The sequence below is a fragment of the Cephus cinctus genome, unplaced genomic scaffold, assembly GCF_000341935.2.
Source record: "Cephus cinctus unplaced genomic scaffold, Ccin1 Ccin1_scaffold0690, whole genome shotgun sequence".
In the NCBI taxonomy this organism is placed as follows: Eukaryota; Metazoa; Arthropoda; class Insecta; order Hymenoptera; family Cephidae; genus Cephus; species Cephus cinctus.
In genome coordinates, this window is record NW_014333313.1 from 1,546,352 (window position 1) to 1,558,704 (window position 12,353).

Sequence of the window (12,353 nt, forward strand, 5' to 3'; positions counted from 1 at the left end):
GGGGGGGGGGGGGGGGGGGACATTATGGAGAGAAACTTTTTATGAGACGCCGAGAGTACAGCTACCGAAGTTTTCGCTTTATTCGTAAAGTTCTAGGAGTTCATACGTAAGTACATTACTTGTCGCCACAATTAGCGTGAGAATAAGTAATGTAAAGGAGCGTCGTGAAAACTTCAATTAAGTCTTAGGTACGTGTACCGGTAGTGACGTGAACGCAGGCTAATTCCTGTCACTGTAGAGACACGAGCTATCGAAGTTTATGAAAAGTTGCATTTGAATATTAAAGTTCTTACAAGTATCGTAGTCACGATAAACGTCTTGTTCTGAAGACTTTCCACTATTTGTGTATAAGCGTCGCCATAGGTCCTCGTGAAATTGACGCCGTTCGTGCTGTTCCACGTGCCAATTTTCTTAAGTCCCTCCTTGCTGTTTAACTCGATGATGTCGAGTACGAAGTCTGAGCGAAAGCCTTGATGATCGAACTTTATGACCCCGGTGAGTCCACGCATCTCAGCCTGTGAACACAGTCGGAAAGAAACGTCGTTAAGGAAATGTGTACGAGACACGGGCAATTAAGGTATTACGAGACTCTTTGAAATTACGTAAGACAAAGTCAAAGTGAACGGATCAGTAAAGATAGAAAAGAGTAAAAAAAAAATATTTTGAATTACGTTCATCTATATCGTAGCTCGTTACGTATATATATCTATCTACAGATAATATATTACAGCTTCGTGTTGGTAATAAATTAGCGGCAAGGAATTTGCGAGCAGGTGCACCAACGCATTTCAACTTTGGACGTAAATGAAGCTCTATAAATTTCAAAAGCACGGCTGCTCTCGATGAACTTTTACTAGGACGACGTGTACTTCAGATTTTTTTAAAAAATGTTTCATGGAAACGAACCTTTAAATGTTACGATGTGTGCTCGACAATGTTAACGTGACCTACCGGTTTCTATAGGTATGTGAAATTATAGTGTATTTGAATTAAATCGGTTAATTGAATTTTATACTATTTTGCATATTGCTTATATACACATAGAGTAGGATTTATGGGTAAATTATATTTGGGAAAGTGTTCTACAGTAGATTCAAGCTAATGCAATGCCCGATATTTCCATTGAAACGCCAGTAGCGGATATTCCATCAATACGCTATGCATTTATATCCGGCCTTAAGGTGTAGTATCGATCAAATCAATTATTCATCTGGAAATTTATTGAATAATTAGTTGTTTTTAATGCGATATCCAAAATTTGTTATGATATAGTTTCTGAGACTTATAAAGCGTATCCGTATGGATGCACGTTATGACAAATAGTTGAAATATTTTTTGCAATTTTTATTTGTCCTTTTATGAAAATAATTACACGTGCAAAGCGATACAACGCTACACGTGAAAGATGACCAGAAAGCGCATAAAGCTACTCGTTCGGGCCATTAATAAGCCCACATACGGGATTAAGCATATCGTTATGCAGCTTGTTATTTTGTTCGGTGGATGGTCGATCCTGTAATTCGAAGTAATTAATTTTCACGAACAAACTATGGTATCATAATGTTATAATGGTTGATAACGTCCACTGACAGAATTTGCAAATCCGATCCTCGAGTTCATTAATGAAATGCCAAAACCGTATGATGAAAATTGTGGAAAGCTGAAACTATAGAGTACTTACGATTTTCATGTAATTTATAAGGGAGTATCCATGGGGCCATGTATCGACGGACTCGCATGACAATGGTTTTATGTCAATTAATTGGGATTTGTCCAGATCGTGCAGTGCTTTGACAAAGAGATGCACTGCGTCGTACATGAGAGCGGTTTCGGTCTGAAAAAGCGAAAACTTTTGATGAATATTTATTCTCTGTTAAAATTGTATACCATTCCATAAACTACCGATCAGAAACGATAACAGCCATGATAGTAAAGCTTTGCAAGTGCTATTTTCAATGTGTTAAAAAGATATTCGGAAAGAAAGTGCAAATTTTGACAAATTCACATATATAGTACGACACATACATATATTTATTTAAAAAAATAGTCTAGTTAAAATATCTATGTGACGAATCAAAATACATTACGTTAATAACAGCTTTTCAATAATACACAATTCTTTTCGATGTTCAGCCCGCCTATGAATAATTAAAATTAAATAATTTAATCAGATATTAACATAATCCAAATTGTATAATTTCCGACTACTGCTAATTATTTAAAAAAATTATCGTGATGCATCAATTGCGAATCTACCCGATGGACCAATGAAAATTTATTTCAAATGTAATCTTCTGTACCGGTCTCCTATGCTTAGTACGTGATTCCATTTTAACGACCGAAAATGAATATAAAAGTAAAAAAAGTAAAAATATCCGTTCGGTAGTTTTGTACATATGCAATAAGGGATCTCGTAATTTCTGCTCTTTCGAGTAATTTGCGCAAATGTATAGCTGCGGTATCGAACGGCAGGACGTGAATGCGAACGAAGGAAACCTATAGTTATTGAGATAAATTTGCACTGTAAAGGCCGTTGCATACGTTGCACCGGTTATCGCTCATTTGCATAGATTCTTCATGCATCGCTCGTTTTTGTCCGATAGCGAGTAACTGCATGCAGCGAGCAAGATTTAACCCGTTGATTGAATGTACCACGTGTGCTCAATCCTTGATAAATGAAAACGTTAATTAATAATTAACACGCGTATATTTAGGTCATGCATATAGCCACAGGATTCTTATGAATTGTATTATGAATATTAATGTCTTACCTTTATGAACGTGAGATTGTCCTAATTTCAAGAAAGCATGTAAGAAAAAAAAACCATTAATTATTACATACTTGCTATGCGATATGATAATAATATTTTATCGTAACAAAATCATATGAGTAAATTGTAAACATGATTCCACGGGATGATGAAATTTTCATTATTTTTCAGTATTTTTTATAAAAGGCATCGAGAATGCCGGAACTTCAATTCATAACAAATAAAGAATTGATCGTGTACTCGGTGAGAGTCGCCAGTTGAAACTTCTTAGGATTTCAAAGGTATCCGCATGCATTACTCGGTAACCGATACTTTCGTTCGACAAATTGAAGAAGCACTGAACATATCTCGGAGTACGTTTCAAATGGAATTGCAGCCATTTCGAAGCGCAGCTCCCATCGTTTACGTGCACTTAGAGGGACGTCTTATATAAACCGCATGTCTTATCGAGAAACTATTACTTAGAAAGCAATGCTAGTGATATTCGAGCCATAATGCTAACGCGTAAGGATTTTAAAGTTAGTTTTGTTTTTGAATCCAGCAACGGTAGGTATACAATGTTAAAAGACATTGCTAAATAAAACTTGACATTGGAATAGAAGGATGTAATTGCATTACAATTAAATGGAGTAGTGCATACATTTGCAAGAGTTGCAAGAAATCTCATTTTCCTGTTCGAGTCAAGAAAGTAAATTACGTCTTATTAAGCTTGATTAACTTCCTGCTTTTCTACCCAGGTAAGCGTCAGGCATTTTTTTTTTGAAAATTCTCTGTAGCCAAGAACTATTGGGGTAGTACGAAACGTGTGGGGCATTTGAATGTCCATATATATTTTAATTCAAACATATAATAAAAATTATTTCATAATTTTTTATGAAAAAAAATCGTATTATTTTATAACGCGAAACTGAGGCACTTCATGTAAAAAGGCATAACAGGGACTTGAAAATATATTTTTACGGATGAACCGTGATTCCCTAGTAAAAAGTCTTCGTGGCGGACACACGCGTTTTTCACGTCTTATCATGAAAATCTCAACGACCAAACGGTTCGACGCGAAGACAGGAAGACAAATAAAAGAGAAGAAAAAAGACTGCGAGGAGCGTAAGAAATGTTTAAAATACAAGAATCCTAGATTTACTAACTTATACGAAACTTGTAACAGATCGTGGGCGAAAGAAATTTAATATTTTATTATTATGGCACCCCAGCGCTATCATCAATCTAGATCTAATTTTCCATGAAACTGTAAAGCGTGCAGCTTCACACTTTTCTCGTAAGTTAAAGGTCATTTACGAAAATTCGGAGCGCGTTGGAAGTACGTACTGGGGAATCAAACCGGGCACGTTCGGCCTTGCTCGGCACACGTCGCCGTGGACTCGTGGCAAAACTTTGACGAACTTTTCCTAGCCAGCCGGCAATCACTATTGCAGCTGACTGGCAATTTGCTTCGCCCTAAGAGAAAAGCACGGCGAAGCAGATGTTGCATGGTCGATCTTGCTTTACTTGAGCGACCAAACATCCAGCACTATTTCTCAACTTTCTTCTCATCAATTTCGAGACCAGATGCGGCCTAGTAATATTTACATCAGTTCAAAGAGCAAAAATGATTCCGACGATGATGGATGATCGACGCAAGATATACCTAGATCCTTGAACGTTCTCCATCACGAAGGTAGAGAAATGTCGAAGTAAAAAAAAAAAAAGTTTATAAAATCATAATCGACGTTATCGATCGAAATATAAGTCTGGATTGTTGCATTATTAAATCCAAGCAACCTAATTGGATTCACGTGCAGTCAGCCATTCTAAATTCTGCACGTATTATTAGAGACGCAAACTTTGATCGATAATTTCACGAACAAAGTTCACCTCCAGCGAGCAGATACTCAACCAATCCTTATCCTATTTTTGAGAAAAATCTCATCAAGATCTACGCGTAACTTCATTTATTTTCCTTTGCTTCTCCTACTTGTATCTACATTCGGTTTCCGCGATACATAAAACCAGAGCGGAAGTCATTTGTCTTGGAGGATCAAGATTTTTTTTTTCGTTTCTATTCAAGAGCTCGGATGAAATTTAAGTAAAACTCGACGACGACGGCGACGCTGGCCAGAGCGAGAATGGGACCGGAAGTAAGGGGAAAGAGAGAAACGGAAGAGACTCTTCTATTTTCGTAAAAGAATTCCGAGAGAAGATCCTTGCGATGACATTTGGAAAAAAAAATAAATAAAAATAAGACAAGACAAAAGATTTCCTACTTGAAAAATTACGTAGATATATCCACATCGGTAAAAACTACCCTTAAGTCCCGAACGAACTTATATTAAATATATTCGCCATGTTGACAATCCCAACCATATGCTGACCATGATAAATAATAGTGAAGCCTAAATTGGAATTATAACGCAAGTGATATTACGGTTTTCCGAAATCCAAAGGACCATTAAAATTTCCTCACTAACGAAAGTGCACCTGACATATATTGGGGTTAAATTTACCGGCAAACCTCTATATACATGCGTATCTCTCGATTTTACCGTATATTCGTTAGTATGCACTTACTACAGGCAACAGAGAGGAGTGTAAACTGCATAAGTAATTTCACGTCATAGACAATCTTAAATTAGAGCGTAAATGCTTGCAGGTGCAAAACCTTCGATATATCTGTATCTATAAATAAGCATACGTGAGTATCCACATATGAATGTCGCCACGTAGATTGCGAGTAACGTCAATCAATATATTCTATCTTCCTGTATAGATGTTACTATTCACTTATCAAATTCAACGAGCAAGTACGTCGCGCTCAATTAATTTACAGCAAATTAACTGTTCTCTTATCGTCCCGTATGACTGTTCATTCGAGTAAAAAAAATAATTCCTATGGTTCAGCCAAGCGTATTAACTCGAATCACGTATTCGTATCTGAGAATCATTGATTACTTGAGCTTTCGATTTTTTTCATTTCTCCGATGACGAAAAGAATATTCCGAGAATCCTTTGCCGAGGATTTTGATAAGGGAAGAAAGTACAATAGAGAGAAAAGATAAAGAGAAGCTCAAGAGGTTAAATAGTGCGCATGAAAGTAAATTATGATAATAGAAAAGAGAAACAAGGATAAAACAAAGAGGGTTGAATCAAGGCGAATTGAAAGATAGATTGTACCACTTCCGGTCTCTGCACTTCTGAAGACTGATAAAAAGATCGGTATTACCTTGTTGGTGCTTTGACCCATGTCGAGCTTGCGGCCGTAACGTTGCTCCCCGTAGATCCAATCACGGACGACCGTTTGAATCTCCGGCTTCTCGGAGTCGACCAATCGGAAGGCGGTGATATTGGTCCCGCCGTACTTGAATTCTTCCAGGTCAACGCTATGTAGGTCCTGGAAAGAAATTTCGTAGACTTTATGAATATCTATTACGGATAAGGCTGTTACATGCTACGTCAAGTTGAATACATTCCAAGGACTTTTTGAGTTTTCGGTCAACGAGTTATATTCGATTTCAAATCTGCCGCCGTGCCACGGTATTTTCACCTTTGACTTCACTCTAAAGGAAAATTCCACGTCACGTCTATATACGTAATGCCTCGAGCATAGTCGAAAGTAGCTCAAAGCGAGACAGTCGACATTTCACGACTGTGAAAATCATTTCTGTCTCTTATTCAGCTCGACCTCGTTAATTCTCCGCTTCTCCACGAATATTGCGACAAGGAACTCTACGAACTACGTGTACTTTACGGCTATTTCATATCATGCGATCGTATCTAACCTAACCTTCTGCGAAGGAGTACGAAACAGAGTCATGGCTACCTTGTAATTTAATAGCCCGACTTATATGGTTCGATCGATAAAGAAAAATTGTTACGTCTATAATATAAACGTTGATATATCTAGCAGTTTAAAGAAACGCGTGTACCTATTTTCGAGAATGACAATACGTTCTAGTTATTGATTGTTTTCTAATCTTGAGGGACCGTGCGAAATCGACAATCTTGTCATTACTCGGAAATGAAAAAAAAAGGGGTGGATGACGCAATGGTAGAGAAAGCTCAGCAGGCAGGAAGTGGAGCTGCGAAATTGCAACGAAATGTACATTCGTCGTTCGTCCGTAGGTGATCAATCATTTGTCTCCTGCAGATTGTATTTTTGTTTGACTGGGTAGAATATGAGGCGTGAGATATCATTTGGAAAATACAGAGGGATCCTGCATTCTTTTTCTTGTCAGGAGCACAATATTTCACATTCGCAAAAAGTTATCCTCGTATTATGGCGCTGATCGACATACAATATCCTACGTAGTATTTCGGAGGCGGCGGCCTGGCCTTACGAGGCTGGCTAAGCAATTAAAGAAACATCAGGACGCTTGCGAATTGAATTTGATGACTGACGTCATATCGCTTACATTAGAACTCCCAGCTTCGTTCCTTCATTCAATTTCATTTAACTCCTTAATACAATTGGCCTGTATGATTTTACTGCCTTTGAGGTCTTTTTTATTTGAATTCACAACGTCAAGAAAGAAGCTGTATGAGGATCGCGCACATTTCTCTGCAATAATGGTAACCGCCAAAGGTACACTTCTTGAGAGTTTGATCAGCTTAATTAGCGTCAGCAAAGCGACAGCAGTATATCTTGGTATTAAGGAAAGATGGGAAAGATAGATCTTACGGGAATGAGTAGAGAAACTGCGAATGAGGTAGAATTCCGAGCTTAAATCAGATTAATAGGACGGGTCTGAACCCAATAAGAAGAATTTAATGAGACGTGTTCGTTCGTCCAAAATTTCACTCGTACTCTCTGCTCTGGACGAATGCATGGCTCTTGCTACGTAGGTAATGTTGATGGATGACTACCGATCCTTTTTCGTCGGATGACGTTACGAAATACATAAAAGTAAACAGGCCGATTTGGAGCTATTAGTCGTGCGATGTATCACATCGTGATTTCCGAGCAATCCGTTTCCCTCGACGTTTCATTAGAATCAACGTGGCCAACGCTATAGTTCACGTCCGAACGTGACGAGATAACGAGATGAAAAAGGAATGTACTCCTGGAAGTTCTTTGGTAAATACGGTTCCTTTCCATAGCGAATCTTGAACCGGGCGTCGCTTCGTGGCGGCGAAACGCTCGAAATTGAATGGGGAATTGCTGGGAAGAAAGGGAAACGCTTGTACCACAAATTCCAATGCTAATTTACATTTTAATAGATCTAAATTGAAATCTAGTAAAGGGCGTGATAAATTTTGCGGTAAGCATGTCCCTTTAAAGTCCTATTTATTTTTATTGTTTTTCATCCATATCGTTTCCGCACGTCTGACACGCTACTGAAATTCTAAATAGCTCATTACGTTACGATTATTCTTATTGCGAGGAGAACGGTGAAAATATATTTTTTAGACAAGGAGACGAGATTTACATATCGTCCTGTATAGAATTTAGCTTCGACGTTGCCTTACCCATGCACTTTCGTGTATAATTGTGATCGTTAAGTAAAATCAAGCAGAAATTTTAGCGACGACTACAATTTTTGACTTAGCCAACTTAAATAAACGAACATATGGGCTGAAGGACCTCGGTCAATGGCCAATTGGCCTTCCGACAATTGCTCACACACCCTCACGAAATCTCTGTAAATACCAGCACATAACGGAAGGCCAATAAAGAACATTTACTACTACTAAATGAACATACGCGTGTCATGGCAGTGAAAGTCAGAAAATTGATGCAACGAAAAGGTAACTTGGAATAATGGCTTTTCTTTGACATTAGCTTAAGTATCGATTCGTTACTCGTAATATTGAGAATTTGTCTTGTTGCCTTCAACTGATTTAAGATTCAATGAATATTGCGCAATTGGATCATTTTTCGTTCATTATCAATTACTTCTTCTTCGATTTCCGAATTACGTGCAGAAGAGGATTTTATTTGTTTGCTCAACGATACAGTATGATATCAAAAGTTCCTCAGCGAATTCACGATCAAAGCAATGGCTACTCGGAATCAACGTACCGTGTCTCTGATACTCTTTTATTGTCGCGAGACTTTAGGATGCAAAGTTACTTTCCCGAGAGCATTATGCACGGTCCCACTGACTTTCATTATTTTGGACCTAAAATCGCATTTACTGTAAATCGTTAAATACGTCTTTATAGAAAAGTTACAGGTACAGAAATCGCACGTAATAGCAGTCCCGCTGAAAACACCTCAGAAGCCCTACTGAAAGTTCGCAAAAAATTTCGTTTGAGCGACAAAACGCTAACAACAGTATCTGGGCATAGGTCCAATATGGAGCGATAGAAAGAAAATTATTTTTCGTCAAAAGGAAGTCCATCAAGAAAGGGATTGAAAAAATGTACGTAGCAAAGAAAAAGTAACGAAATAAAACAATGTAGAAGCTTCGCTCGGCACAGTGCCCACGTATGTACGTGCGTGTGCGCACTGGCCTCCTATCCTTTCGATCGACCTGTCCAATTTCTCCTTTTGTGTGGTACACTCGGTGCCCCCTTCGCGCCCCACTGTAAATCAAGATCACGATCGAGCCTTTTACACCGTAACGACGATCAATCGTTTCCGGTGCTGTAAAACGAGAGACGAACCACGTTATATCGTTTCTGGCCAAATTCCAAAGACGTGAAAGTTCAGGAGGGTTGTAAGGAGAAAGTACAGAAGCTTGAGAATCTTCTCGTTGGAATTGACAAATCGAGAAAATTATTTCGCCCTGCTTGGACCAGCTGTAAATTCAAGTAAACGTGAAGCAGCGGTCACGTGGCTTGAGCAAGCTATTCTTAATTATGTTTACATTTAATTAGGACTTACCAATGAAGTGATAAGATAGCTGTGATAATCACTCATCATTCCAATTTGTTGCGCCTGCTTCAATACGTCGTAAATGCGGTCGGTCGAGCAGTCCAGAACAATATGAGATTCGGCTGAATTCTTGATCTGCTTAAGCAACGGTCTGCAATAAAAATTGTCATATATACGATGACGTCACTCCAGGAAATCGCGGGGTTCGGCGAGGTCAATTTAGCACGGACACGACCCTTCGAAAGTTGTCGATGTTTCGATCAATTTAGGTGCAGGAACATGTATCCAGAGCCTCCCTTGCTATACTACTAGGATATTCGTAAACATGGCCAAAGAGTCGCAACGCTCAATTCCCAAGATCAATAGGATAGCTTCCTCGGCATACTACTCGTTAAAATTTCATGATATACCCTCGGATCTCGTCCTTCTGCCATCATCCAACTTGCACGATAATGCGAACCTTCTTATGCAGCTCGTGAATGTTTCAGCTTGGTCGAATGTTCCATGCGACATACATAATTTACATTTGAGCCTTTTACGCAGCTAAGCTTCCACTGCGACATAAGAATCTTCACGTCGGCTGACACGTTATAATAATTTGAAAAGGTTCCAAAAGTTCTCACGCACTCTAATAGAATATTCGACGATATGACAAATTTCGGAGAAATCAATACGCATGTACGTGCTTCTCATACATTTATGAACGAAAAAGTTACTCGCTATGTGCATATGTTGATTTGACCATTTACAACTGATCTGATCGTTAAGGTAGGATTCAGCGAATCAGCTTAGACGTCACCTTGACCTGGCAACTTGCGTCTTGCGAAAAGCACATTAGACCTTGACGAAACTAGAAGTTGATAAACTTGACTGGCGGAGACTCGTTTAATGGGAAAATCTGGTACTAGCAGGAAGAGGCTGTGTAAAAAAAAAGACGAGGTAAAATAACGTCAAAAGTAGAAGTAGCAGCAGTATAGTTAACCGCGTCATGGCTGGATTCTCTTTTATCTCTCATCCCACCATACCCGTCAGCGATGATTATTTACGTTCTACGACGCGCTATCGCGAATCCTTTAGGGAGTCTTCCGGGTCGACAGGGTCGTACATAACTCCATTCCCCATCTACGGGAAAATCGGCTGAGCACGTGGCGCGCGGTTCTCTTGGAGGTCGCTCGTTATTCAGTTGTTGACAGAAGGACTTGTTAGGGCGGGACCCCGTCATAGCGGTTCGAGGAAAAGCCTGGAGGAATTTTAATCCGAAGAAAAACTGAGGAGAATGAAGATAGGTATTTCTCGCGGGATTTTTGTGGCCAGGGTAGATCAAGATGGTGGGTAGAAGGGATGGTCTCACGAAGAAAAGGAAAATAAATGACGGGAGACGTTCGCAGCGCCGCTTGCGGACCGCACGGACAACAGAGGAAATTACCTGTTTAATATTTGCGAATGCTCTGCCACCACCGAGGTAGACAAGACAGCTTCAAGAATTGGAAGGTGCCAAGGGAGTAGGATCTCCTTGGGCATTCTTTTTCTCTGTCGACGTGGGGAAACAAAAAAAAAATAGAAAACAGAGACAACGGCGACAAGTACGACGTCGTCATTCTGGTAGACGAGCTCAGATCCTTGAGACAATATCGCCACAGTCCTCCACGACACGTACAGTAAATCGTTTCTGTTTTCCACAATCCCCTTGTCCCTGTATTTCGATTGATAGGACCTTACTTCCAGTTCCATTTCTTCAACTGCCAATACTTTCCACCTTTCTACCCGATGTTACCTTCTGATTGTGTACCGTGCTCTCTGCAATTCGCCAAATGGTATGACGTTGCTAAGAGATATCTTTGGTTACGACAGTTCTATCCTGTAGCTCGCACTCGACTTCTGCGATACCTTAGATTTTCCAGAAAACGACACTTGATTCTCGATTTGATCCTATTCGATTTAACCGCAGACTTTCGCTCGACCCCACGGTCGTCGGTAACGTGACTTTCTATGAGATTCCATATAATTTTATTTCGTCGGTTTTACTTTATTGAGCTTTAAATATTCATGCTTCGGCTCACAATCACGATTAAAATACGTCTGTATAGATTTCGGTGAGTTTGAAAAGCGACTATCTATCTACTTACTCACAGATCAACCCCTTAGCTTTCTGACGATATATATTTTATGAAGAAACTAGCATAAGCCATATCTGTGCAAGATTTAATATTTTAAGAGAAATAAAAGTTTTTTGGTTGTAACTTATAACCCACGGAACAGGGCCTGTCCAATATAATGGCGTTGATATATTTGACGATTGGAGAACTGAAGTTTCTCAAAATTCAACCGGTATCCTCGCATTAACCTAATAGCCAATTGGAAGCTGACGCTCATTGATCTAGAGAAGGGTCTAGAACGATAGGTAACCTGAGTGGTCATGGATGGAAACCAAAGGGGCGGTCGGGTAGAAGAAGAGGATGAGCCATTAAACTACAAAACTACCCTGGAACTGTTTGATATCGTTCTTCGACCTAACCACCATCCCAACAATTCAATAATCCCCTAAGCATCACGAATTACTGCTCGTAGGTATCTGGACCTACAGTAGCATATTTCTTAATGAATATCTTTGACGGGGAGTAGTCAGGTCCGAAGGCATATCGTTTGATGTTCATCAGAGTACTCTATCACTGTCATCAGCCATCCACAAATTGCACATCTACTTTATACGAAAATGCAATATATCTTGTCGCGACGCATGATCCACATGTTGTCCCCGCTGTGAGGGGCGG

General features: G+C 39.4%; 1 protein-coding gene across 17 annotated transcripts in view; it reads right to left on the minus strand.

The window, feature by feature from the left end:
- LOC107269920 (glutamate receptor ionotropic, kainate 2) overlaps window positions 1-12,353 on the minus strand; it is a 154,331-nt gene that overhangs the window by 12,236 nt on the left and 129,742 nt on the right. For 15 of the 17 annotated variants that reach the window (XM_025087314.1, XM_025087316.1, XM_025087311.1 and 12 more), the window contains 5 exons: window positions 9,592-9,733; window positions 5,989-6,156; window positions 2,772-2,792; window positions 1,682-1,834; window positions 294-515 (listed from right to left, as the gene is read on the minus strand). In XM_025087314.1, the coding sequence (XP_024943082.1) occupies window positions 294-515; window positions 1,682-1,834; window positions 2,772-2,792; window positions 5,989-6,156; window positions 9,592-9,733 (706 nt within the window). The remainder of the gene's footprint in view (window positions 1-293; window positions 516-1,681; window positions 1,835-2,771; window positions 2,793-5,988; window positions 6,157-9,591; window positions 9,734-12,353) is intronic. The other 2 variants (XM_025087319.1, XM_025087320.1) reach the window with 1 other exon arrangement.